The sequence below is a fragment of the Cetorhinus maximus genome, chromosome 2, assembly GCF_964194155.1.
Source record: "Cetorhinus maximus chromosome 2, sCetMax3.hap1.1, whole genome shotgun sequence".
In the NCBI taxonomy this organism is placed as follows: domain Eukaryota; kingdom Metazoa; phylum Chordata; class Chondrichthyes; order Lamniformes; family Cetorhinidae; genus Cetorhinus; species Cetorhinus maximus.
The window spans coordinates 14,014,128-14,040,166 of record NC_135880.1 but is presented as its reverse complement, the minus strand read 5'-3'; the positions used below and the strand labels follow the sequence as shown (position 1 = coordinate 14,040,166).

General features: G+C 41.4%; 1 protein-coding gene across 14 annotated transcripts in view; it reads left to right on the top strand.

The window, feature by feature from the left end:
• nek1 (NIMA-related kinase 1) overlaps window positions 1-26,039 on the top strand; it is a 166,891-nt gene that overhangs the window by 103,879 nt on the left and 36,973 nt on the right. For 10 of the 14 annotated variants that reach the window (XM_078560992.1, XM_078560953.1, XM_078560932.1 and 7 more), the window contains 10 exons: window positions 9,126-9,221; window positions 14,646-14,819; window positions 17,205-17,273; window positions 18,856-19,099; window positions 19,814-19,972; window positions 20,183-20,416; window positions 22,432-22,546; window positions 23,349-23,446; window positions 23,945-24,162; window positions 25,231-25,382. In XM_078560992.1, coding sequence (XP_078417118.1) covers window positions 9,126-9,221; window positions 14,646-14,819; window positions 17,205-17,273; window positions 18,856-19,099; window positions 19,814-19,972; window positions 20,183-20,416; window positions 22,432-22,546; window positions 23,349-23,446; window positions 23,945-24,162; window positions 25,231-25,382 — 1,559 coding nt within the window. The remainder of the gene's footprint in view (window positions 1-9,125; window positions 9,222-14,645; window positions 14,820-17,204; window positions 17,274-18,855; window positions 19,100-19,813; window positions 19,973-20,182; window positions 20,417-22,431; window positions 22,547-23,348; window positions 23,447-23,944; window positions 24,163-25,230; window positions 25,383-26,039) is intronic. The other 4 variants (XM_078560972.1, XM_078560945.1, XM_078560915.1 and 1 more) reach the window with 2 other exon arrangements.

Below are 26,039 nucleotides of genomic sequence, written 5' to 3'. Positions count from 1 at the left end.
GACCTACTGAGTTTTTCAAGCATTTTTTATTCTTATCCAGTCATTTATTCAATTGTTGCTTGCACCCGATATTATTCGAGAGCAGGCAGGCAGTCTATTCCCGAGCCTTTGTAAATGTAGCTCCCCAACCAACTGTTAAGTTGTGTGCAAGAATTCCATGTCTATTCTCATAACTCCCTGTAGGAAGCTAACTTGACAGATCAGCTAAGATTGAGAAATAGTTTCCTTTTATTGTTTGCAAATTCAGTGAAAGCTAAACTACTTTGTGGAAGTGAGTTTCCTTCATCACTCAAAAGTGATTAAGTACCTTTTACTCAACTAATACTTGGAGATTTTCCAGAGCCACCTTGGTTCATGCTCTGGAATTCTCTGCCTAATCCCCTCTCCCTCTCTAACCATGGTCCATTGTTGGAGATAATAGTGCCATAGGAATGTTCGCATATTGGAGTTAACAAAAGAAAAGGTTGAAGCAACTTCTTAAAAATTCTTGAATCTGAAATAAAACCATTTTAAAGATCCTGGCCAGAATTTTCCTGTCGGCGAGTTGGGGGCGGGGCCAGCCCGCCAACATGGGATGACGTCGGGAGGAATCCCCGACGTCATCCCGGCCCATTTGAATCTTTAGGAAGGCGGGCGGACAGCAAAATCAGCTGTCCGCCCGCCAACCTGTCAATGGCCAATTAATTAAAGACCTTAAGGCTGGCGGGCAGGCCAGAGCCCCAGCGGGTTTCTGAAAAAACATGAAATCTCATCCACCGACGGGATGAGGTTTCATGTCCGTTTTTAAAAACTTTAATAAAGTTTCTGTGCTTCTTATTAACATGTCCCAACTCGTGTGACATTGTCACATGAGGGGGACATGTTAATAATTTTTTTATTTTTCTATTTTTAAAGTTTTTTTTTAGACTGTCACTAATTTCCCTGAGACAGCACTTAGTCTCAGGGAGCAGTGCGCTCTTTCACACGCATGTGCGAAAGAACGCACTTTGACAGTTGGGGAATCACACCCCCCCCTCCTGTCGGGCAGCCTGCTGGGCGGGCCTTAATTGGCCCGCCCACTCAAAATGGCGGCAGGCCCAGTTTTGGCGGCGGGGGTCAGCTGCCTGCCTGCCACCGAGCTGGTGGGGTCTGCCTGCCCACTAAGGGCAAAATTCTGCCCCTTGTGTTTAAGTACCTTCACAGAATTGTAACTCCTTTTGTAGGAGATAGAATTATCTTTAATTAAGTGAGTCGAAAGTTTTGGCATGAGTAAGCCAGGTTCAGAATAAGCTTTAAGAACTGAACGTTATTTAAAAGGAGAAAGATTGCAGAAAGCTACGGAAGGATTTGGGGGTCCTCGTACATGAATCACAAAAAGCCAACATACAGGTTCAACAGGTAATAGGGAAGGTAAATGGAATGTTGGCCTTTATTTCAGAGGGAATGGAGTATAAAAATAGGGAAGTCTGGCTAAAATTATACAAGGCACTAGTTAGCCCACACCTAGAATACTGTGAACAGTTTTGGTCCCCTTATCTAAGGAAAGATATACTGGCATTGGAGGCAGTCCAGAAAAGGTTCACGAGGTTGATCCTGGGTTTGGAGGGATTTTTTTATGAGAGGAGGTTGAGTAGGTTGGGCCTGTACTCATTGGAATTTAGAAGAATGAGAGGCAACCTTATTGAAAGATATAAGATTCTTGGGGGGCTTGAAAGGGTAGATGCTAAGAGTTGTTTCCCCTTGTGGGGAGGGTCTAGGACCAGAGGGCATAATGTTAAAGTAAGGGGTCGCCCATTTAAGACAGAGATGAGGAGGAATTTCTTCTGAAGATAGTGAATCTGTGGAATTCTTACCGCAGAGGGCTGGAGAGGCTGGGTCGTTAAGTATATTCAAGGCTGAGATAGACAGATTTTTAATCAGTAAGGGTTATGGGAAAAGGCAGGAAAGTGAAGTTGAGGATTATCAGATCAGCCGTGATCTCATTGAATGGTGGAGCAGACTCGAATGGCCTACTTTTGCTCTTATGGTCTTATACTGACAGGATTGGTCAGCATCTAAGAGAAGAACAAATTAATATACTGGGTGAACCCTTTCATTAGAATCTCAAAACTTATCCAAAATATTAATCTGTCTTTTCTCTATCAGATGCTGTCTAGATTGCTGTGTGTTTTCGAAACTTTGTTTTGCCATAGATGTCATGTATAAGCCGACCTTTGAAGCCTCAAAATCATTCCAAACGTGGGGGTTGACTTATGCCATGTATAAAACGTGAACCAGCCTTGTGGGTGGTCACCATTTTGAAATGTAAAAGAGAAGCACTGGTAATTCCTATTAATGTGGCACAGTTTATTAAATAAATTAATTGTACAAAGATACATTTCACCACAATGAAATCATTTTAAAACCCTTCTAATTCGTTGTCTTCAACATAAATGCAAAGAGTTCATTAAATTCATTCTGAATCACTTTGACTGTGGCCTCATCATAAGGATCCAACTCTGAATCAGAGGTGGTGCTTTTGGTTTTCGAATCATTCCTCCACAATAAGTCATCTCCCTCTCTATCCATTGAATTGGATTTTCTGCATTTTTTTAACAATCTGGTGATCGTTTGTACACCAATAGCATCCCACGATTTGAAGATGAAACCACACAAAACATCAAGCGGAATAGCATGCATATCTCCACTCTTTGTGAAGGTTTCTTCTCCATCCACCTATTCCATTCGATGCTTACGTGATCCTTGAATGACTTGTTGAGGCACACATCCAAAGGTTGAACTATGAGTGTTAGATCCCCCTGGTATTTTTGCAATTTAAATGTTATTTGTTTGCAGATCTCATAATCTCATTGGTTGTATGGGATCTAACATGTCCCACACTCATAAGCTGTGTTTTTTACGTAGGCTACCTGGATGCTATTCCACACACAACTTCATTTCAATCAACAGTTGTCATGAACATGCACAAGAAGTCCTTCAGGGAACTTGATTTTCAGCATAGTTTTATGTTTGAAAATTACCACAGGCTTTAATTTCATTCCTGTCAGCCATACATGCTAGTACCACCACGAATTTTGTCTTTCTCATCCTGTGGTTTTCACTGGAACAATTTTTGAACATTTCCACTCCCAGTGTTCCATTGCTGGGCTTATCGAAATTCACGGTATTTCATCCATGTTGCTGATGTGATATAATATCATGTTTTTGCTGCTGTCTGGTGATGAATCACTGGAAACTGGTAGTTTGGCATCAATGTCTTTTGCTGATCTCTGAGCAATCTTGATCTTTTGCTGCAACACTAGACGTTTTTATTTCATAAAGTGGTTACACCAACTAGCCATTGCTCTGAAACTTTTGCTGGACTCGAGGTTTGATTTGGCCCACTTCAGTGCGTATATGCGTATTGCATTTTGATGACAATGTAACCATTCTGATGATTTTCGAGGACCTATTCCAATGCATGCTTCTCAAGATCAGGCCAGTGACTGGCCCCTGTTCTGGTGGCGCATTTGGTCTTGAGCATCTTCTTCAGAGTGGATTCCTTCTTCCTCGATTCTCGCAGCAATATTTCAAGAATACCAAATTCCTTTGCTGCGGCAATTTGATGAGTTAGCAAATGTTATTACTTTTAGCTTGAAATCAGTTTTGTATCTTTTTGTTTTGTTGGAAGATTTCAGTTTTCTTCATCACTCACCACGTGGGGTCTGCTCTATGTGTGTATGTCTTAAACTCTCGCACACCTTCTCAACACAGCCTGTATCATCTGCTCGATCCTTGGTGCCCAGTTAAAAGGTAAATAAAACAACCATTGGTGGGGCAAAAGATTGAGGCTGACCCCTAAGGCGAGTATAGCATTTTGTGGCTGAAAAGGTGGGCAGTCAACCTGTCGGCTGAGTACATGATTTTTGGGGTCAGAAACATGGGGTCGTCTTTTACACCAGATTGACTTATACGCCATGATCAATGGTATTTAAAATTTCCGATTCGAGTAACTTTTTTTTTCGATTTAGAAACCCCTTCTAATTTTGAATACCCCAGTTAGGCCTCCCCTTCACTTTCTCTGCTCTGAGGAGAACAATCCCAGCATCTTCATTCTGTTCACATGACTAACTGAGAGGTCCAGATTTGTACACAAGACTCCAGCTGGGCCTAACAAGTGATTTGTCACTGTTTATGGCAGCTTGTATTTATATAGAGCCTTAAACGCAATAAAATGTTCCAAGGCATTTTGTGTGTTAATCACAATTGGATCGTCATATAAGGCAATGATAGAGCAGATGACCAAAAGCTTGATCAAGGTAGTAGATTTTAAAGAGCGTCCTAAATGAGGGAAGAAATGCGCAAAGAGAATTCCAGAGATTAGGGCCTCAGCTGCTGAAGGCACGACCAACAGTGGTGGAATCATTCAAATCAGGGATGCTCAAGGGGTCAGAATTTGAGGAGCATAGCTATCTTGGGGCTGTGAGTCGGAGGAGATTGCAAAGATGGGAGAGGGGCAAAGCCATTGAAGGATTTGGGAACATGGATGAGAATTTTAAAATCGGCATTGCTTAACCGTGAGCCAATGTAGGTCAGTGAGCACAGGGTGATAGGTGAATGGGACGATGCAAGCTCAGACAGAGTTTTAGATGACCTCAAGTTTATGGAGGGAAGACTGGGAAGCCAGCCAGGAATCTGTTAGCATAGTCAAGTCCCAAGATGATAAGGGCATGGATGAATGTTTCAGCAGTAGATGAGCTGAGGCAGGGTTGGAGACAGGCAATGTTATGGAGGTGCAAACAGCTGGTCTTAGTACAGCACGATATGTGGTTGGTCACTCATCTTGGGGGGTCAAATATGACACCAAGGTTGTCAACAGTCTGGTTTGGCCTCAAACAGTTGCCATAAAAGGGATGAAGTTGGTGTAGAGAATAGTGCAGAACAGGGTTGTCCAACCTGGTCCAGCGTGCCTCCCTCTGTCAGGCCCGTGGACTCGCTGTTCAAAATACAAGTAAGTAGAAGTGACAGATCTCCAAGTAGCTGCTCCTCCAATCACAGGCCACTCACTCTCTCTCTCTCTCTCTCTCTCTCTCTCTCTCTCTCTCTCTCTCACTCTCTCACTCTCTCTCTCACTCTCTCACACACGCAGACTCTTTCTCTCTCACATGTGCTGAATGAGTCCAAGTCTATGCATGAGCGAATGAGTGAGCCAGACATACGCAGCCCCACTTCCCCCACCCCTCACTGAAAACCTATGTCAAAGCAGGCCAGGAGAAGAGTACAACCCAGGCTGAAGGGCAGTGTGTTTCCGACCCCCACTTTTGTATGAATCCCGCTGAGGCCAGCTCGGAGTTTGTGTCACCAGAGATGAACTTGTGGTTGGTGTTAGTTACACCAACTCTTTCGCTAGGCTACGGTCCCCACACCTTCCTTGCTAACCAGGACTTGGGGCCCAGTCTGTCTTTCTAGCTCTGCTTCTTAAATGAAAAGGTAAAAAAGTTTTTATTGGTTAGCTCTGCCGCTTGGCACTTTCTAATGGTCATTTTTATTTATTACTCCTTTTTTAAAATTATCAATATTTTGCTTTGACATTGATTTTTATTTAAATTCATGTTTAATGTGCCAAACCTTACCTCGCTGAAATTTGTTCATAGGCCCCTTAGATGAGTAAAAATTGAAAATGTTGGCCCCTCAGGCAAAAGGGTTGAACAGCCCTGGTGTAGTAGAATTGGTGGGGATACAATTTACAACAGGGGCCAAAGACAGTAGCTTCGGTCTTCCCACCTTTTAATTAAAGGAAATCTCTACTGGTCTAATAATGACTGTCTGACAAATAGTATAACAATTTCAAGACATTTCTGAAAAAACAGATGTGCTGTCGAAGCTTTTCGTCTTGCACTCATCAGGACAGTTCACAAGAATACCAATGGTAGAGGGAACAACAATTTTTACTAAAATAAAAGCAAAATACTGCAGATGCTGTAAATTTGAAGTAAAACAGGAAATGCTGGAAAACTCAGCTCTGACAGCATCCGTGTAGAGAGAAAGAGAGTTAACATTTCGAGTCTGTGTGTCTCTTCTCCAGCAATTAGAGTCCACTTGCCAACCACTCAGCACACACTTCTCATGCAGTATAGATTGTTGTTCCGTTTACTACTGAGATTCTTGTGAACTGTCCTGGTGAATGCAAGACGAAAAGCTTTGACAGCATGTCTCTTTTCTTCAGTAATACTCAATTTTTGTACTACCAAGCGACAATTTGAAGACAGCAGAGGTGTTGGAGAGTGGTGAAGCTTTGTATTACCAGCAAACATGTGGAAACATATTTTCAATTGATGTAACTGAAAGGCAGCATGTTTTTTATTTGTTCATGGGATGATGGCATTTATTACCCATCCCTAACTGCCCTTGTTCAGAGGGCATTTAAGATTCAACCACATTGCTGTGGGTCTGGAGTCACATGTAGGCCAGACCAGGTAAAGACAGCAGATTTCCTTCCCTAAAGGACATTTTTACGACAACCAATCTCACTGAACTCCGTCTTTCACACGAGGGTTTCCAACCTCTACTCTCCAAGACCTTACCTTGGAATCTCCTCCCAAGCCGATGCTTTCTCTCGGACGCCTTCCACAAGGGTCCACCTCCAGAGTTTCAACTCTCCTTCCGATGTCCCTCTTCCCTGGTTCACCACATACATTCAAGCTGTCTTCCACGCACTCTCTCTCACTGACTCCGCCATCAACAGTACCACTGCTTCATGTGCCCATAGCAAAGAGTTACAGACCTTCAGTTGTCTCTTTGGACCTTCTTGCCTCTTGCAAGCTGCTCTTGCTTAAAATCTGCTTTCTGCCGCTTTTGTCTCTTTAAATCCGAATCTTGGAGCCTTTCTCTCAGCCCCTCACTCTTAACTTCACTTAACAGGACCTTTTCCAGGTTCCTGTCCGTCCTTTGACTAGAAGGTCTGCTTGGGACTTTCCCCTGTTTCCGTCTCACTCCGTTGGTCTTGGGATCTTTTGGTTCTTTTGGGAAATCTGCAGCCCCCTCTCCCAGAGTCCAGTCTCTCTGGGATCTTGGCTCCAAACTGAACTTAAAACTGCTGTTTCTTTAGTTTTTCTATGTGTCTGTGGGAGGGACCTGCCTCGATGGAGCCCGTTGCTAGGCAACAGCCCAACTCTATTTTTGTGTTTGCTTAACTTCTTAAGTCGTACACTCATCAGAAATGCAAGCACCTTTTTAAAGTAAAACTAAAGCTCAATTTGACCTTTTCTTAACAAACGGATACAGAAATACAAATCAGACTTAAACTTTAAAGCTAAAACTCATTCCTAACACATACAAATACAACTTACTTAAACTATCTCTATTTCCTAACACAGGTGACATTCTCTGTCAACGATCCATGCAGGTGGATGATGGTGGTAAAACGTTGGAAGAGGATGATATGATAAACTTGTATGATTCCTTGTTTTTTCAATACGCCTACTAATGAAGCCAAGTATCTCTTACACTTTCTTAACTGCCTTCCCAACTTGCCCTGTCATCTTCAAAGATTTGTCACTAATGCACCCTAGATTCATCTGCTCTTAAACACCTCTCAAAATGATACCGTTCAGATTAAACTGCTTCTCTATGTTGTTCCGACCAAAGTGCATCACTTCACACTTAACTTCGCACTGTATCGTTTAATGGCCAAGTGTATGCCTATTTCACCAACCTGTTTTTATCCTGAAGACTTCTACTATCCTACTTATTACTTAATTTTCAAGTTTTGAATCATCTGTGAACTTTGAAATTGTACTTCCTATATACAAATCCAGGTCATATGTATATCTAATAAGAAAAGTAGTGGTCCTTATTCCGGCCCCTGGGGAACCTCCAGTCATACTTTCCACCAGTCAAAAAAAACGTTGACTTTGGTAGTGGCTTATACCTGGCCTACACACCAAACAATGTTTACGATTTTCTCTAAGATTGCTACGCAGTTAGTCTTCTTGGAATATTTCCTGTGTGACTGCTCGAGTGATTTCTATGGGAGTGAAAAGTATCCCTAATTAAAGATGCTCCTTGTGCTGATAAGTACTTTGTGCCTTTGAAAGAATTACGTCGAATTTTCAACCCAGAAACGGGCTATTTGGCACAACTGGTTTGTGCTCTATGGGAGCCCTCTACTACACCTCTGCATCTAACTACCAGAATAATCTTCTAACCTTATTCACATTCTGCAGGGTGAGAACTAGGTGGAGAAGCTGGAAATTGCAGACCATGTGCTGATGACACTATGGCGGTGAGATGAAGAAAGATTCACGTGCGCAGTTGGGCAGCATTAGACAAGCAGAGTTTATGGGGAGGTTGTGGGGCTGGATAAAGTAACAGATTTAAGGAGCGTTGAAGCCAAAAGACACAAGGGATTTAAACACGAGCATGAGAATTTTAAATTGAAATCATTGGGGGAAGATGTTGAATGGTGATCATTAACTCTGCCACATGGGCACCATGGAGCAACAACATTGGCAGTGTACAACTTTGGCAATTGATGTCTGCCATGTTGGGTACTGTCAACAAGAAAGGGCTGGAAAATGCAGAGAACCATGGAGCTCATTGTTGTAATAAGATGCTGCAGTGATTTGAGGGCTGTAACTTCATTTTAAGGTGATATCTGCTACACTGCCTTGTTTCCACTGGAGTTTGGTTTCTGAATTGCTTTTATCTCCAATGCCGCTTCATTCTGCATTTTTGTTCAGAACAACTTACAATGAACTCATGGAACTCATGAGCATACAAAATGCACCTCCTAATACTAAAAGCTATTATGTAAAATCCATTCAAAAGTTAGAATCATAGAATGGTAACAGCAATGAAACAGGACATTCAGCCCATGGTGTCTCTGCTGGCTCTCTGAAGGAGCAATTCACCTAATCCTGCCTTCTCCCCCTAGCCTTGCAAATTCATTCTTTTCAGATAATAATCCTATCCCCTCCATAATTCCTCGATTGATCTTGCCTCCACCACACACTTGGGCAGTGTGCTGCTTCTAACTTGGGTTTTAGTTTGCAGAAAGATCTGTTCTTAGTGCAGTTTTAATTTGTGGTCGTCACTTATCAAACCATTTTATGGGAAAAAAGAAGCTATTTTTTGCAGAATGGTTTTATTTTGAACCTGTTTTATAGGCTCAAGCAAATACACGAGCTGCAGTGCTTAAAGAACAACTTGAGAAAAAGAGAAGAGAGGCTTACGAAAGAGAAAGGAAGGCTTGGGAAGAGCATGTAAGCACTTTATTGTCCCAGTTAAAATACTAAGCCATGTCACTTTAATCCTTGCTAATAGATTTATGCTTTGTAGCCAGACTCTCTCTCTCTCAATGATAAACAATAGAATGTGGAAATGAGTTGTACGCTTATGATAATTAATTGTTAAAATATTAATCTCGTGAAAGCTTAATAATTGTCCAATTGATGCATTCGGGGCCAATGCTCATTAGATTTTTTTAAAATATATTTGAATCCAGGATGTTATATTCCAGAATGTTAGGTGGTGAAGGACAGAACTGGGGCCAATCTTTGCACACTTTATAAGCATTTATTTACAGAGGTACACATTGCAAACATGCACTCCCTAAGCCAACAACCACAGTTTGTCTGTTCCTTCTCTTCCCTTTTTGCTCCTACACCATTACCTTGGTGTCCCCCAAGGATCTGCTCTTGGCCCCCTCCTATTTCTCATTCACATGCTGACCCTCGGTGACATCATCTGAAGACACAACGTTACTTTTCACATGTTCGCTGATGACACTCAACTCTACTTCACCACCACCTCTGTTGACTCCTCTCCTGTTGCTAAATTATCAGATTGCATATCCGACATCCAGTATTGGATGAGCAGAAATTTTCTCCAATTAAATATCAGTAAATCTGAAGCTATTGTTTCCAGTCCCTGCTCCAAACTCCATTCCTAGCTACTGACTCCATCTTTCTCCCTGGTGACAGTCTAATATTAAGTCAGTCTGTTCACAACCTTGCTGTCACATTTGGTCCTGAGATGAGCTTCCGACCTCATCTATGTGCCATCACTAAGACTGCCTATTTCCATCTACGTAACTTCGCCCCGTCTCACCACATCTGCTGAAACATTCATCCTTGTTTTCTTACATCTAACATTCCTGTCCGTAAACTTGAGGTCATCCACAACTCTGCTGCCCATATCTTAACTCACACTAAGCCCCATTGTCCTATTCGCAGAATCTCAGAATCACAGTGCGGAACAGGCACTTCGGCCCATCGAGTCTGCACCGACACGTGAAAAACACCTGACCTACCAACCTAATCCCATTTACCAGCACTTGGCCCGTAGCCTTGAATGTTGTGCTGTGCCAAGGACTCATCCAGGTATTTTTTAAAGGATGTGAGGCAACCCGCCTCCACCACCCTCCCAGGCAGTGCATTCCAGATCGTCACCACCTTCTGGCTAAAAAAGTTTTTCCTCACATCCCCCCCTAAACCTCCTGCCCCTCACCTTGAACTTATGTCCCCTCGTGACTGACCCTTCAACTGAGGGGAACAGCTGCTCCCTACCCACCCTGTCCACGCCCCTCATAATCTTGTACACCTCGATCAGGTCGCCCCTCAGTCTTCTCTGCTCCAACGAAAACCACCCAAGTCTATCTAACCTCTCTTCATAACTTAAATGTTTCATCTCAGGCAACATCCTGGTGAATCTCCTCTGCACTCCCTCCACTGCAATCATACCCTTCCTATCATGTGGCGACCAGAACTACACACAGTACTCCAGCTGTGGCCTCACCAAGGTTCTATACAACTCCAACATGACCTCCCTACTTTTGTAATCTATGCCTCGATTGATAAAGGCAAGTGTCCCATATGCCTTTTTCACCACCCCCCTAACATGCCCCTCCGCCTTCAGAGATCTATGGACACACACGCCAAGGTCCCTTTGTTCCTCAGAACTTCCTAGTATCATGCCGTTCATTGAATACTTCCTTGACAAATTACTCCTTCCAAAGTGTATCACCTCACACTTTTCAGGGTTAAATTCCATCTGCCACTTATCTGCCTATTTGACCATCCCGTCTTTATCTTCCTGTAGCCCAAGACACTCAACCTCACTGTTAACCACCCGGCCAATCTTTGTGTCATCTGCAAACTTACTAATCCTACCCCCCACATAGTCATCTATGTCGTTTATATAAATGACAAATAATAGGGGACCCAGCACAGATCCCTAGGGTACGCCACTGGACACAGGCTTCCAATCACTAAAGCATCTTTCTGTCATCGCCCTCTGTCTCCTACAACTAAGCCAATTTTGAATCCACCTTGTCAAATTACCCTGTATCCCATGTGCATTTGCCTTCTTTATAAGTCTCCCATGTGGGACCTTGTCAAAGGCTTTGCTGAAACCCATATAAACTACATCAACTGCACTACCCTCATCTACATACCTGGTCACCTCCTCAAAAAATTCAATCAAATTTGTTAGGCATGACCTCCCTCTGACAAAGCCATGCTGACTATCCCTGACCAAACCTTGTCTCGCCAAGTGGAGATAGATTTTCTCCTTCAGAATTTTCTCCAATAGTTTCCCTACCACTGACGTGAGACTCACTGGCCTGTAGTTCCCTGGTTTATCTCTGCAACCCTTCTATTACTCCTGTGCTTACTGTGGTTCCCAGTCAAATAACATCTTGATTTTAAAATTCTCATCATTGTTTCAAATCCCTCTAAGGCCTTATCCCTCCCTTTCTCTGCCATCTCATCCAGCCCCACAACCCCCCAAGACCTCGGCTCCTCTAATTCTGGCCTCCTGTGCAACTCCACTTTTAATTGCAGCTACACCATTGGTGGGTATACCTTGAATTGCCTAGGCCCCAAGCTCTGGAATTCCCTCCCTGTACCTCTCTGCTTTTCTACCTTGTTTTCTTCCTTTAAGTCACTCCTTAAAACCTACCTCTTTGACCAAGCTTTTCGTCATCTGACGTAGTTTTTCCTTATGTGGCTTGGTGTCATACTTAGTTCTATAATGCTCCTGTGAGACTCCTTAGGACATTTCATTCAGTTAAAGGTGCTGTACCAATATAACTTAGGAACAACAAGTGAATCCCCTGTTAATGCTCACCACCTGCATGCATTAAAGTACAATCAATATACAATTAACACAGGGTGGTCGACAGCGAGCAAATATCAAGCCTTGGGGACTGGGAAAGAGGATTGGGATTTGTGGGGGTTTGCGGGGGCAGGGGCACAAACACAAGGTTGAAAAGTTGGTCAGTGTTGGTAGAACAGAAAATGTACTCAGGGACAAGACTGGACGGTGTACACAAGGGGAGGAGGCTATGTAGAGAGCTGAAGGCAAGGACGTGAATCTTATTGTCAGCGATGCCGGAATTTGGTGATGGGGCAGCACCGCGATGGCCTTAGTGGGGGATTGGGATATGGCCCGCGACTTTCTGGGTGATTTGTCGTTGATGAAGGTTGAATTAGAAAGGAGAACGTTGGAGAATTCCCGCGGGGAAGCAATGTATATTAGGGTTTGAGTGGTAGAGGATGAAAGGTCGGAATTGAGGTGGGCATTATTATTACTAAGGTGAAGGAAAGCTGGATTGAATGTGGGGATGAAAGCTGAGCTCAGGGCCTTGTCTGCTGATTCCCAGGTTGTACTGAGAAGGGATATGGCGTTTGAGAGAGTTGAAAAGGATAATTTCAGTTTTGCTGATAAGTGGAAGAACGTCCAGGGCATGGTATCAGCTTGGCAGTTGAAGACTATGGTAAAACATGAGGCTGATGAAAGAGGGGACAAGGTAGAGCCTGGTGTTGCCAGTTGTTGAAACCGTATTCATGCTGAAACAACTATAATATCTGCACCTATTTTAATCATGAGATGGGTATTATAAGTAGAGTTATGGAAATGTGGAACATATTATGGTGACATATAAGGGCTTTTAATTTGCAGTGGCTTAGCCATCCATGTCATGTATCAAGTATTGAATGCACTTTTAAACCTTGGAAGATACTGTGCCGAAGGTTTTTCAACAGGGAAAGTAATAACTTAATGTAAGAAAGGTTGAACAGGTTGGGCTGATACCCATTGGAGTTTAAAAGAATGAGAGTTTATTCAAACATATAAAGATCCTGAGGGGACATGATTGGGTGGATATCAAGGGGATGCTTCGTCTTATGGGGGAGTCTTAAAACTACAAAGGGATATAGATAGGTTACGTGAGTTGGAAAAGATCTGGGAAAGGGAATATCCTGTGAAATTGTCCATTTTGGCAGGAAAAAGTTTTTTTAAAAAAAGGATAATATCTAAATGGTAAGGGATTGCAGAGCTCTGAGATGTAGAGGGATCTGGGTGTCCAAGTGCAATAATCACAAATGGTTAGAATGCAGGTACAGCAAGTAATTAGGAAAGCTAATAGAATGTTATTGTTTATTGCAAGGGGAATTGAACGCAATTAGGGAGGTTATACTTCAAGTATACAGGACATTGGTGAGACTACATTTAGCACTATGTACAGTATTTGTCTCCATATTTAATGAAGAGTGTAAATGCATTACAAACAGTTCAAAGAAAGTTTATTAGACTAGGGATGGGAGGGTTGTCTTATGAGGAAAGGTTGGATAGGCTCGGCTTGTATCCGCTGGAGTTTAGAAGAGTAAGAGGTGACTTAATTGAAACATATAAGATCCTGAGGGGTCTTGACAGGGTGGATGCTGAAAGGATGTTTCCTCTTGTGGAGGGATTTAGAACTAGGGGTCACTGTTTAAAAAATAAGGTGTTGCCCATTTGAGACTGAGGTAAGGAAAATTTTTTTCTGAGGGTCAGGAGTCTTTGGAACTCTTTCTCAAAAGGCAGTAGAAGCAGAGTCTTTGAATATTTTTAAGGCAGTGGTTGTTAGATTCTTGAGAAGCAAGGGGGTGAAAGGTTATTAAGGATAGATATGAATGTGGAGTTAAGATTGCCATCAAATCAGCCATAGTGTTATTGAATGGTGGAGCAGGCTTGAGGTGCTGAGTGGATTACTCCTGCTCCTAATTCGTATGTTCGTAACTAGGGACCACAGTTTAAGAATAAGAGGTCACCCTTTTAAGACTGAGATGAGGAGAAATTTTTTCTGAGGGTCGTTAATATGTAGAATTCTCTTCCCCAGAAAGCAGTGGAGGTTGGGTCATTAAATTTTTAAAATGTTGAGTTAGATAGATTTTTGATTGACAAAGGGAGTCGAGGGTTATGGGGGGCAGACAGGAAAGTGGAGTTGAGGCACAAACAAATCAGTCATGATCCTATTGAATGGTGGAGCAGGCTTGAAGGGTCAAATGGCCTACTCCTGCTCCTATGTTCTATGTTCCCATGGTTAAAGAAGGAAATACAGTTGTTTCCCTTAATTATTTTGTTCAATTACGATCCAAATTATGTTATCTGTAAACAGTTTGTCATTTTCAAGTTATTGTTGTAGGATCTGGAATGCATTGCCTGGAAGGGTGGTGGAAGCAGATTTAAAGCAACTTTCAAAAGGAATTGAATATATACTTGAAGGGGAAACATTGCAGGAGTATGGGCAATAAACAGGAGAGTAGCATGAATTGGATAGCTCTTTCAAAGAGGCTCCCTATTATTGCCACATGTGTCTATGATTCAATGTGAAAATAACACATCCATTCTCAAATTTTGCTCAGCTTGCAGCAAAAGGTTTTAAGCAGCTATTTGCGGCAACTCCTGTAGCATCAGCTGCATCTTCATCCTCCTTCCCTGGACGACAAGCATCAGCCATATCTTCCAAACCCCCGTCACCAGCCAAGTCCAGCACGCCTGCTATTTCGATGACCGCTGCACTGAAAGACGTGGGCATTGTAAGTGTATCTTAAATTTTTTTTTGAGTTCCTTTCAAAAGAGTTTGGCTCCACTTTTCGATGGTGGACCTGCGCATTGTGCCAGTTGTTCTTTTCACATGGTAAATTTCTCCACTTCCTGAACATGTTACGCTGTTCCCCAAGCAAGGAGTTAATGTTTCACGTGAGGCACTGTGCCTTGTCCAAGCAGTTACAGAAGATTTAAAGGGTGATTTGATCAAAGTTTTCTAGGTATAAAAGTTAACTGATATCTATCCTATTTCCGCTAGTGTGAATCTGTAACTAGGCAACATAGCCTAAAAATTAGAGCCAGACCTTTCAGGAGTCAAGTTATGAAATGACTCGACGCACAAAGGGTGGTAGAAGTTCGGAACACATTTCTCCAAATAGCAGTTACTGTTGGGTCAGTTATTAATTTTAAATCTATTCTGAGACAAATGCATGTATATGGAGTTAGGTTGCAGTAGGCTTGGTGGGCTGAATGACCGCCTGCTCCTCTTCCTTAATGAACCATGATCTCAGTGAATGGTGGGCTAGGCTCGGGCGGCTAAATCACAGTATCTTTACAGTGCAGAAGGAGGCCATTCGGTCCATCGAGTCTGCACTGGCTCTCTGAAAGCGTATTCCACCTAGTCCCACTCCCCTGCCTTATCCCTGTAACCTTGCACATTCTTTCTTTTAAGGTAGCAATCCAATTCCTCTTTGAATACCTTGATTGAACCTACCTCCACCACTTTTTCAACAAGTTTGTTCCAGACTCCAGCCACCCTCTGGGTGAAAAAATCTTTCCTCGCATCAATTTACTCCTTTTGCCAACTATTTGAATCTATGCCCTCTAGTTCTTGATGTTCTCTTGAGTGGGAACAGTTTCTCACTATTTACCCTGTCCATAATCCAGTTCTAACATCTTGCACGTCCCTGATTTTCTGCACGCACCATTGACGGCTTTCAGCTGCCTGGGCTCTGAACTCTGGAATTCCCTCCCCAAATCTTTCCGCGCCCCTCCCCCCTCCTTTTAAAAATTGCAGTGGTTCAAGAAGGCAGCTCACCACCACCTTCTCAAGAGCAATTAGGAATGGGCTATAAATGCTGGCCTAGCTAGTGACACCCACATCCCATGAATGAATTTTTAAAAAATTGCCCCTAAACCGTATCTCTTTGCCAAGCTTGGTTCACTTATCCCAACATTTCTTTATGTGCCTCTGTGTCAAATTTTATTTAATAATCGCTCCTGTGAAGCACCATGGGCAATTTTACTATGTTAAAGGCATTATATAAGTGGAAGTTGTTATTACCTTTCATTTCCACATCTGTTGTGGAATCATACAGCACGAAAGGAGACCATTCAGTCCATCATGCCCATGTTAGCCTGCCCTTTATTGTTAATTTACAGCAATATTTTGGTTTTACCTTGGACTTTTTATTGTTCGTGAAACTTCTTCTGGAAGTCCTTGGAGTATTGAGCCCAGAGTTCATCTGATCTGTTACCTGCTACCAATGCTGACTACTTCACCTTGAAGTTGCTTCTCTCCACATCAGTCAGTAAATTTCATGCTGAGAATTCAAGAAGCCAGCGAAAAGTTAAATCTTAAAGACAAAATAACAGAATTTTGTTTCACAGAATTTAACAATGCTGTCCTTTGTGGATTTAGCCACTTATTCAGTTTCAGCTGAGCTGGCCTGAATGGGTAGTTCTGATGCCAAGCTCTTCAACAGAAGAATACGTTCAAGTTTCTGTTCCTGTGATCCTAAGCAGCACTGCAGTGCGTGGTGAGGCTCCATAGGCTTTTGGACCTCAAGAGGAGTCACAGCTGAGCTTGACTCTCTCTACCTAATGTCTATATGTTCTAACCAGAATAGAAATCTGGAGTAGAAATGCTGACTAATTCTTTGATATAAAAACAGAAAATGCTGAAAACACAACAAGTTTGTCAACATCTGAAAGTAGAAAAGGCAGACCATGCTTTGGCTGTAGAGCTAGGAAGAACTATAGTTCTGATATAGGGTCTCTCCCCAAAACCATCCGTCTTTTCTCTCGTTTCAATTACTGGCAGGCCAGCTCTGCTTTCTGCAGCACTCTGTCAGATCATGTTGGGATGACCTGTAATCTAAAATTAATATGAAACACAACTAGTTCACTAATTTCCTTTTGGAAAGGAAACCTGTTGACCTTACCTGGTCTGGACTATGTGGCTCCAGTACCGGATAGCACCCTTGTTCACTCTTTACAGCCTTCTGAAGTGGCCTAGCATGCCACTGGGTTGTACAAGGGCAACTGGGAATGGGCAGTAAATTTTGGCCTTGCCAGTGACGTCCACATCACAAGAATAGATTTTAAAAAAAGAAAGTCACAAGAATAATATTTCATTCTATTTTTCATGTCAGGAAGGAGAGACCCAAACAGTCAAGGAAATGCCTGAGGAAATGAGAAAGCCCGGTGCTTCCATTATGCAGGTGAGAGTTCGACTGACCCATAAACTCTAACCTAAATAGTATCTAGCTTTTGATTAAAGACTAATTTACTGTTCCACCAGTCACATATATTCCTGGAGCAAATATTTGTGATTGCTCACTTTCAGAAAATGCCATGTTCATTGCTTCTTTTTTTTAAAATGGAAGCTATATAAATATTTGATATAATATTGTGAAAGAACAGGAGAATTGGACTAATCTGATAGTTCTTTCAAAGAGCTAGCACAGGCACAATGGGCCAAATGGCCTACATCCATGCATTATGATTCTGTGAAAGGAAGATGCAGAGCTTTGGGGCGAGACCATGGTAGCATGATTAGCTTTTGACTGTTCTCACATAGAACTGGCACAGAATTAGAAGGCTAAAGAGTATGCTTTATATACTTTTAAAATGTTCTAAATTATTTTGCTTAACTTGTTCTTTGTATATATCTAAATTTAATTAAGAAACGTAGCAAACTGATGTTGTCTTCCTCTTCAGACCAGGTAAAAAAAAAAAGTGAAAATTGTTTTTCTTACATCTGATCATTTATGCGAACCGTAATGTCTCCTTTATATTGCTAAGTCAGCTAAATAATTCATCCTATGGTAATGTGCACTCCTACATTGTACAACCATAAAAGTTGCATCTCTTCAAGACTTGGAAGTGGGCTGTTTTTTGCAACATGAATAATCCGATGTGGGTAAGGTACAGAGTGGAGGGAAAGAAATGAAGTGTGCTGAACCAAGATTCCCATCAAACGCCCCAAGATCAAATATCATTTGACAAAATTACGGGCTATTTGTCATTTCAAGAATTTAACACTTTTTTCATGTGATTGCATTTTCAATGCAGGAGAACTTATCCAAATTCAAGATTAAACCGCTACAATCATAGACGTGTTTAATGCTTTCGTCCATTAAACCAACTAATTTTGTAAACGGCGGATGCGGTGAGTCAGCAAAAGTCCACTGACTTTGCTGGGACCAGAAGATCCCACCCCAAACGTTGATGCCACAGGAAAGACGAGGACTCAGTTTAAATATCTGGGCCTGGAGTTTCCGCATTACTTCGCCTAGCTATCAGTTTAATCATGGCCGAATCAAATGAAACACTTTTAAATACAGAGAATGTGTAAGCGTGTGTGAGCTACGCTGGGGTGTCAGTGATCTTCCGCACCCACAAAACTGGCTCTAATCCCAGCTTGGAATAGCACGTTTCTGCCGTTTGCACCTGTCCAAGGTGGCATCATCACATTGCGCTCAAAACATCAGGCACACAGGTACCCATAATCACATGAATCCAACACCTCAGTAAAACCGCAGTAGTGTCCAGCATATTCTTAGTGCATTGTCCCCTGAGCAGCCTTCATGAAAAGTACAGGTCACAAACTGTAATGTAAAACATTATTAGCCAGCATGTTTTGGCCTATTATGTGAAAAGTTGAATTTTATTCTCTATCTACACATACATTGTTCTTAAAAAAAAAGACCCTTTGATATTTCCCTATCCTCTATACTTCAGATTGAATGTAGTTAGCTAGACCACTTAGGCTTTTGTACATACTTTGTCTTATTTTTCCAGAAGGAGAAACAAGAAATTCTGCGCAGGTTAAATCAACATTTTAAATCTCAGGAAAACCACGATTCAGATACAGTGTCACACCAGGCAAGTGCTGAAATGGCTAAAAAGAATCACCCACAACCTGAAGAGCAGCTAGAGGGTGGGCCTCACTTTGCAGGAGAAAGAAAAAAGTGGGAAGCAGAGCCTCCACCTGTAATTCCTCTTGCACAGCTCACGCTTGAAGAAACCTGCTCAGGGATAAAGGGTGAGAATAAAGAAGCGTTTACAGCTTTACTTTATTGTACGCACCAATGGTTACGCATTTGTAAAGAGGTACTTAATTTTTTTTAAACTGCACAGGAAGGTGCACAGTGCACACCAAACCAATAAGAACCCGGTTAAAGCTACATCATTGATAACCTGGTTCAATATGGGACTCAATAGGATTAATAATGGAGTCCATCATATTATTCGGCCCAAACACTCTGTGATACGAATTACTGATTGTCCAGCTTTCTATCATTCTAACCTTTGAAATTTTCCACTTTTTTTTCCTTCTGGTTTTTAGCCTTTGTGCTTTTTTTCTTCCAATTTACAACTCATCCCCTCCTGTGCCACTGACTTTCTTGCTGTCGAAGAACAGCTTCAGATAGAATTCCAGCCTAGTTACTCCGCACTTGCAGATACTTGCCTTGAGCATCCACAAGAACGACACAGTTGATCATGGCAATGTGGAATTACTGGTCTGCAGGATCAACCTGTTACCTTGTCAAGGTCTTGAGGAGTGAGAGATGAAGCTGAGTTTTGATGATGCTCGCTGACTGGTGAGGGTGGAGGCAGGAATCTGTTTCATGAAAAGTCAGATTAAGGCATACCTTAAGGTGTGGAGCTAGAATTTGTGAAGATTTGCCAACTCGATTGTGCAAAGATCTAACCTACTCCATTATCTGTGTATTATTTAATTTTGAAAAAAAAACAGCTCAGACCTCAGGGGAAGTTATCAAACTGTTCCTTAAAGATGAACCTCGCAAAGTGTGGGAGAAAGAACCTTCTGATACCATTTTAAAAGCTTTAGGGGAAGCAGATCTACAACTTCAGACAGGAATGATGTCGGATGCAACATCCATTAAAAATAATCGTAAGTAACTGAAAAGTTAAAATATGATCTAAAGAAAGCACATTTTATGTGAAATTGTCTGGCATTTTTGGAATATACCGGCGGATTTGTTAACCTTGACACACAAACTCATGAGATTTGTGCAGACTAAAAACAACTCTGCTGACATGGGTTTCAGGATGGAAATCCTAGACGTTCAGTTTGCTCTTCACACTTTCTGTTTCTACCCAGCAGAGGACCCGATGGCTGAAACTGACCAGACGCTCACACTGGTCATCGATACTGCCAACGACACCATTTGTCAAAGATCACTTAATGAAGCTATTCAAACTTCTGTAATTGCTACTGAACAGGCTGTCACATCAGAAATTAAGACAGCAGAACACTTGACGATGGAAGCTGTTCAGTCAAGTGAAAAATCTATTCCTGTGTTAAAACCGGCAGTGTTCGATGACAAGATGGAAGGTAATTTTTTTTGTTGACGCTCTGCATTTCCTTGTGTTCATGTAACATCTAATGCTACCACAAGGAGTAGTTGAGATGACTAATACAGATGCATTTAAGGATAAAGATAACATTAAGAGTGTAAGGATATGCTGATAGAGTTAGATGGAATAGGGTAACCGGTGCCTTGCGTGGAGCATAAATGCCAGCATAACTCAGTTGGGCTGTTTCTCTGCTGTAAATTCTAAAATAGCATTGTAGGTGATTTCACTTGGGGAAAACAACTAACATTTATTTGGAAGAGCTGAACTTTTCTGGGATTTGGATGTATTTTATGAATACAGCACATGGACTCTACGCAGCAGCATGCTATCTATTAAGTAACTTCTCATATCAATTGATAGATGGCAGGCATGCTTCATCTAGAATTGGTTCAGGAAGAAATTACCGGCCTTCATGTAGCCAATGATTCTTTCTAATGTGGTACCTTTTGTGTTGTAAAGAAAGATAGAATTTGCAATTTTAGAGCAAATTTCACACTCTCAGGTAATCCCAGCAATGAAGTATTTTTGAACTGTTGCAATGTAAGAAACACAGCAGCCAATTTATGTACAGCAAGGCCCCACAAACAGCAATGAGATAACAAGACTTTGTGTTGGCTGAGGAATAAATGTTGTCCAGGACTATTGGGCACAGTTCCCTGCTCTTTGGAATAATGCTGAGGTCTCTTTTTAACTGAGAGGCAGACAGGGCCTTGGTTTAACTTCTCATCCGAAAGATGGTGACTCTGACAATGAAGCACTCCCTCAGTCATGGCCCACATACTGTAGGAGGAAGCCCTATTGACAGTGGAGAAAGATTTCATTCTTCCTAATAAGAGTGCATGTATGAGAATGACACTATGATGCCATTAGTGCAAATTTTGTAAATGAGGCAGCTTCCTGTGTTGATGTTTAGCCCTGTTCTTGTTCCTTGAGTATTTTGTACTACTGCTCCTGTACAGATTCACAGAGATCTGGCTTAAAATTCACAGCTGCACTTCTTAAGCTAAATGTAATCTTGATTATGGCAAAACAAAATCTAAGCTTAAATACAGTGAGCATTGGATTCGGGTGCTGTCTCGTGTGGGGCAAAGTATTCATTGATCGTGATAAAACTTTGAGCTGTGGTTTCTTGTTGATTTAATTTTGGCAGGCGCACCAAATAATTACTTACACAACTTGAGTAAGCCTCTGGGTGGTCAACAAAACAAAATGTTACCTGTATTTGGTCAGGCTTCCAACCCAAACTATTCCTGATAATATTCACATGTTTTCCAATATGTTTTATATTGCACTAAAAAGGATACATTGAAATAGGAGAATTTCTATTTCTAAATTTTGAAACATAGTTGTCTCATGATGCTCTATAAATGAGTACACAGCTCTACCAAGCATTTCTTGCAAACTATCTAATTATAATTAATGGTTTACTGTATAATCATATCTATTATTAGTTGAAATATAGAGAATAGATGGTGATGGTTAGGTGTACCTTGGACATATATAGTATGTACCTGAATATAGTATGTACCTGAAAACAGTCTTGTGATGTGTGAGCTCTTCCTCGTCTTTCCTGTCTTATCAGTGTATATGGTAACTGTAGTCTCATTTATGCCACAAGGTTTTGTCAAAGTCAAAAAAAAATGCAAGTTAGTTGGTCACATTTAAGTTTATGACTCTTTTGTGATACTGTGCAGTCGCTGGTTTGAAGATGAGTCTAAGGCAATTTTGCGCATCTCTCCTTTTTGCAGAATGTTTGACATGCTTTACTTAAATTTATTTAATGTTACTGTATTGATTGTTGAGTGAATTCCAAATATGTTAGGAAGCCCTAAAGGCTTGTGTGTCTGCATTTGATGCTTGAATATAGCAATCTGGCAATTTCTCTTTTTCTTTGAGTGGCGCTAAAACTAAGAACATTCTCTGTTCCCAAACTGCAGTTAATAAAACTATTCAAACTTGAGTAATCACCTCAAGTTTCTGTATTTCCTCCAGAGCTAGAGGACTTGGAAACCGAGGCACTAGAAGAAGGAGAGCCAATGAGTAGAGAGAAAATCCCTGTGGCTCCAATCACTATTGGTGCCTGGGAAAAAGAGAGCAACGCAGAAAGGTGAATGGAAATTAATAGCTGTTCCTCAGATGTTGTTGTGTCCAGTTGGGTTCTGTTGGCTTAATGCTCAGCGCCCCTTTTCTGATTGCACCGTTGTTTTCATTTTCATGCTCAGGATACTACTGACAAAACAAAAAGACTTGCATTTATATAGCACCTTTCACAACGTCAGAATTCCCCCAAGGCACTTTGCAGCCAATTAGGCACTTTTAAACTGTAGTCCCTGTGTTGCAATATACTGTTAGGTAGGACCAAATCTCCAAAACTTGGGTATTGTGGATTACCCGTGGATTTCTTATCCATCAAGGAAGGGATCCTCCCTATTAACAGATTTCACTGTACTGAAATCTTGTTTCACCAGTTGAGTTAAACTCCCCAATTAAAAAGCAAAATAAAATCTGCAATAAATCACATATTTGGTTTGAATTTGACTGCACACTGGAAATCCATTCACCGTGGAGAGGCACGATTACTTGAGGTGAAACGGCATTTTGAATAATGCAGATATTGTTGCCAGTGCTCCTGTCAAACAGTGTTGCTTGTACATTCAGGTCTGAAACTGAAGAAAGGATGTTTTGAGGAAATTCTTGTTTCTATGACCATGACGATGTCCACAAAAAAAATTAACTTGTGCTGCCACACTTTTTTTAAAAAAAAGGAAATTAGTAAGTTGGGGATGGAGCCTTAATCACGAGTTAGTAATTATTTTGCAAGTGAGGACTCAGTTTCGGAGGTTTGTATAGCATGCTTAAGTGTTTTCAACCATTCCCTTACAGTATCTTGTTTTGCTGTATATACCCAGATCACTAGATGGTGCTGTCGCTCAGCCAGAAAAGTCAGAGGAGGATAGGATCAAAACAGAAGAGTACACTGAACTGGGAAAAAACAAAGTGGATGCTGGTTTGTTCAAATATATTTTGTTTCAAACTTGACCAATTTCCTTTCTCTCCTAAAGATGGAGAAGCTTCCATTTTGAATCAGTATGTTACTTAATGCAAATGATTTTCCATCTTCAGCTCCAAAGTTTGTCATTTAAGTGGTGCAGTAAGAATTAGATTGGAAGCAACTTTGATCAATTCTAACCTGACTGGAGAGCCTGAGTGGCCATCTGTCGCTGTTGGGTTTTGTTGCGTTATTTATGCACCACTTTGTCAAAACAGTTCTGGTTCCTTGTGCAGAAGTATTTTCATTTGGTATCTGATTCTCTCACGGCTAGTTTTTGATTGCGAATGAGAAGTTAAATGAATAGCCAAAATTGTACATAACATGTAGCCTTGCTATGAATAAATTTAAAAAAAGTCAGAGTTTACGTTTCTGAATCTTCGAATTTTTTTAAGCATGTTTTTATAAAATGCAGTTCGGCAGATTGTACTTAAACCTTCCTTTCCCATCAAACAGATGGTTGCACCAGTGAAACCCCACAAAGTGAACCCTTTTTCCAGAAAACACCATATTCACAGGACAGAGCAGCAGCTACGTTGTCAAGGGAGCCCTCGCAGGAAGAACCACCGGGGTCCAGGCAATTGTTCTGGTCACTGTCACCAGCAAATTTCAAAGGCAAACATTCTCTGTTGATTGGGCTGTCGACTGGGTTGTTTGATGCAAACAACCCAAAGGTATGGAAAACACTCTATTGCAGTACCCAATGCAGAGGTAATGAGCATGTCCTTCAGGGAATCATTAGACACGGGAATATTGCCCAAAGCTTGGAAAGTACTGATCTTTAAAAAAGGGCAGAAGGAACTATTGGCTGGCAAACCAAACATTTGTTATGTTAATAGTATTTAGGAGGAACCCTAAAAAGGGTGTGGAGCCAGTACCTAGATCCCCGTAGAGATGGCCAAATAAATGCTGGCCTTGCCAGCGATGTTGCTTCCCATGGACTAATTTTTTTTTAAAAGGCACAACATGGTAAGAGCGAGCTAACAGTTTCATGAGAGGACAGTCTTGCCTAACAAGTTATGAACCTTGAGGGAAATTCTGTGGATATGATATTTTAAAATTTCAGCACAGCTTTTGATATCGTGCCACACAAGCGATGGGTGCACAAGGTGAGAAAGTATGAAACAAGAGTCGGGCCACACGAGGTAGATTGAAGACTGCCTAACCAGTGAAAGCATAGTATGTGATCTGACTGGATCTGTCTCAGCACGCTCATCTGATCACTATTTCCAGAGTATATTACTAATATACAGAGTATATTAGTGGTTTAGCCATGGAGTGGGGAGACAGAGTGGCTGGGGGTCAGAAACAAAGTGCTGTCAATTGGCAAATGACACCAAATTGGAAAGGGTTTGAAACAATAAGAAAAATGCAAATTAAATACTAAAGATTTTTGGGTTGGCTGATCAGCGATTTTGCTCTCACTTTTTGGTGACACAAATGCCTGTCTCAGGTTGGAGTTTTGCTGGAGTAGGAAATGGGCAGTTCACAAGCCAGGGACCTTTGAGCAATTTTGGTTGTTTTTGTTTATGAGGGCAATTAATATCTACATACTGTTCATATAGTTTCAGACACTAACATAGCAAAGGAAAACTCACTGAAAAGATGCTGGCATATGTAACACTGAATGATTTGCTGTCTTTTTCAATCCCTTTCTTCTCCCTCTGTCTTCCAGCTGTGTGTGGGTACCTTTCTCCATTTCTGAGATGGAATGCACGATGTACTTTTTTTTTTCGCTGCAGATGCTAAGGACCTGCTCACTCCCTGACCTCAACAAAATGTTCAAGACGTACGTAGATGATCTTCATGCACCAGATGCCCCTGAGGATAATCTCGAACTAGATGATTTAGAAGATGAGCCTAACAAGGATGAGTACCACTCTGATTCAGACACGTATGTTTGCAGTTATTCTGACTGTTGTTTTCAGTGCATTGTGTCGACACGCTTCTTTTTTTGAATTTAGCATTTACTGGAAAATTTGAGGGAAGGTTGTCACGCTTTTAATGTTTGGCAAAGGCCTATCAAAAAAGTTTGAGTGTATATGTTTTAATGAAAGCCGCTTTTGGATCTGTGCTGATTTTTCAGTTTGGCTATTACTTCATTATAGTTTTGTGAAACTTTTGCTATGTTAATAATTTAAAATGCACCCAAAGTCATTGCTGGATCATAGTAAACCAAAGAGGCTATAAGCAGAAAACCTGCTACAATTTGTAACCACCTACTGCATTCTCTCTGTATGTAGTGAAGTGCAGCAGCTGTTGTTATGTGACATCCATATTGCGTCGCGGCTACAGCATAGTGACAGACCATTCAGCCCAACTGGTATATATTTATGCTTCACACAAGTCTTCTCTCACCCCTCTATGCGTAACCCTATCAGCATAATCTTGTATTCCTTTCTCCCTTATGTGCTTAACTAGCTTTCCTTAAATGCGCCTATGCTATTTGCCTCAGCTGCCCCATGTAGCATGTTTCACATTCTGACCACTAAGTTAAAAAGAAGTTTCTCCTGAATTCCCTATTGCATTTATTTATTATTTAACTTAGCTG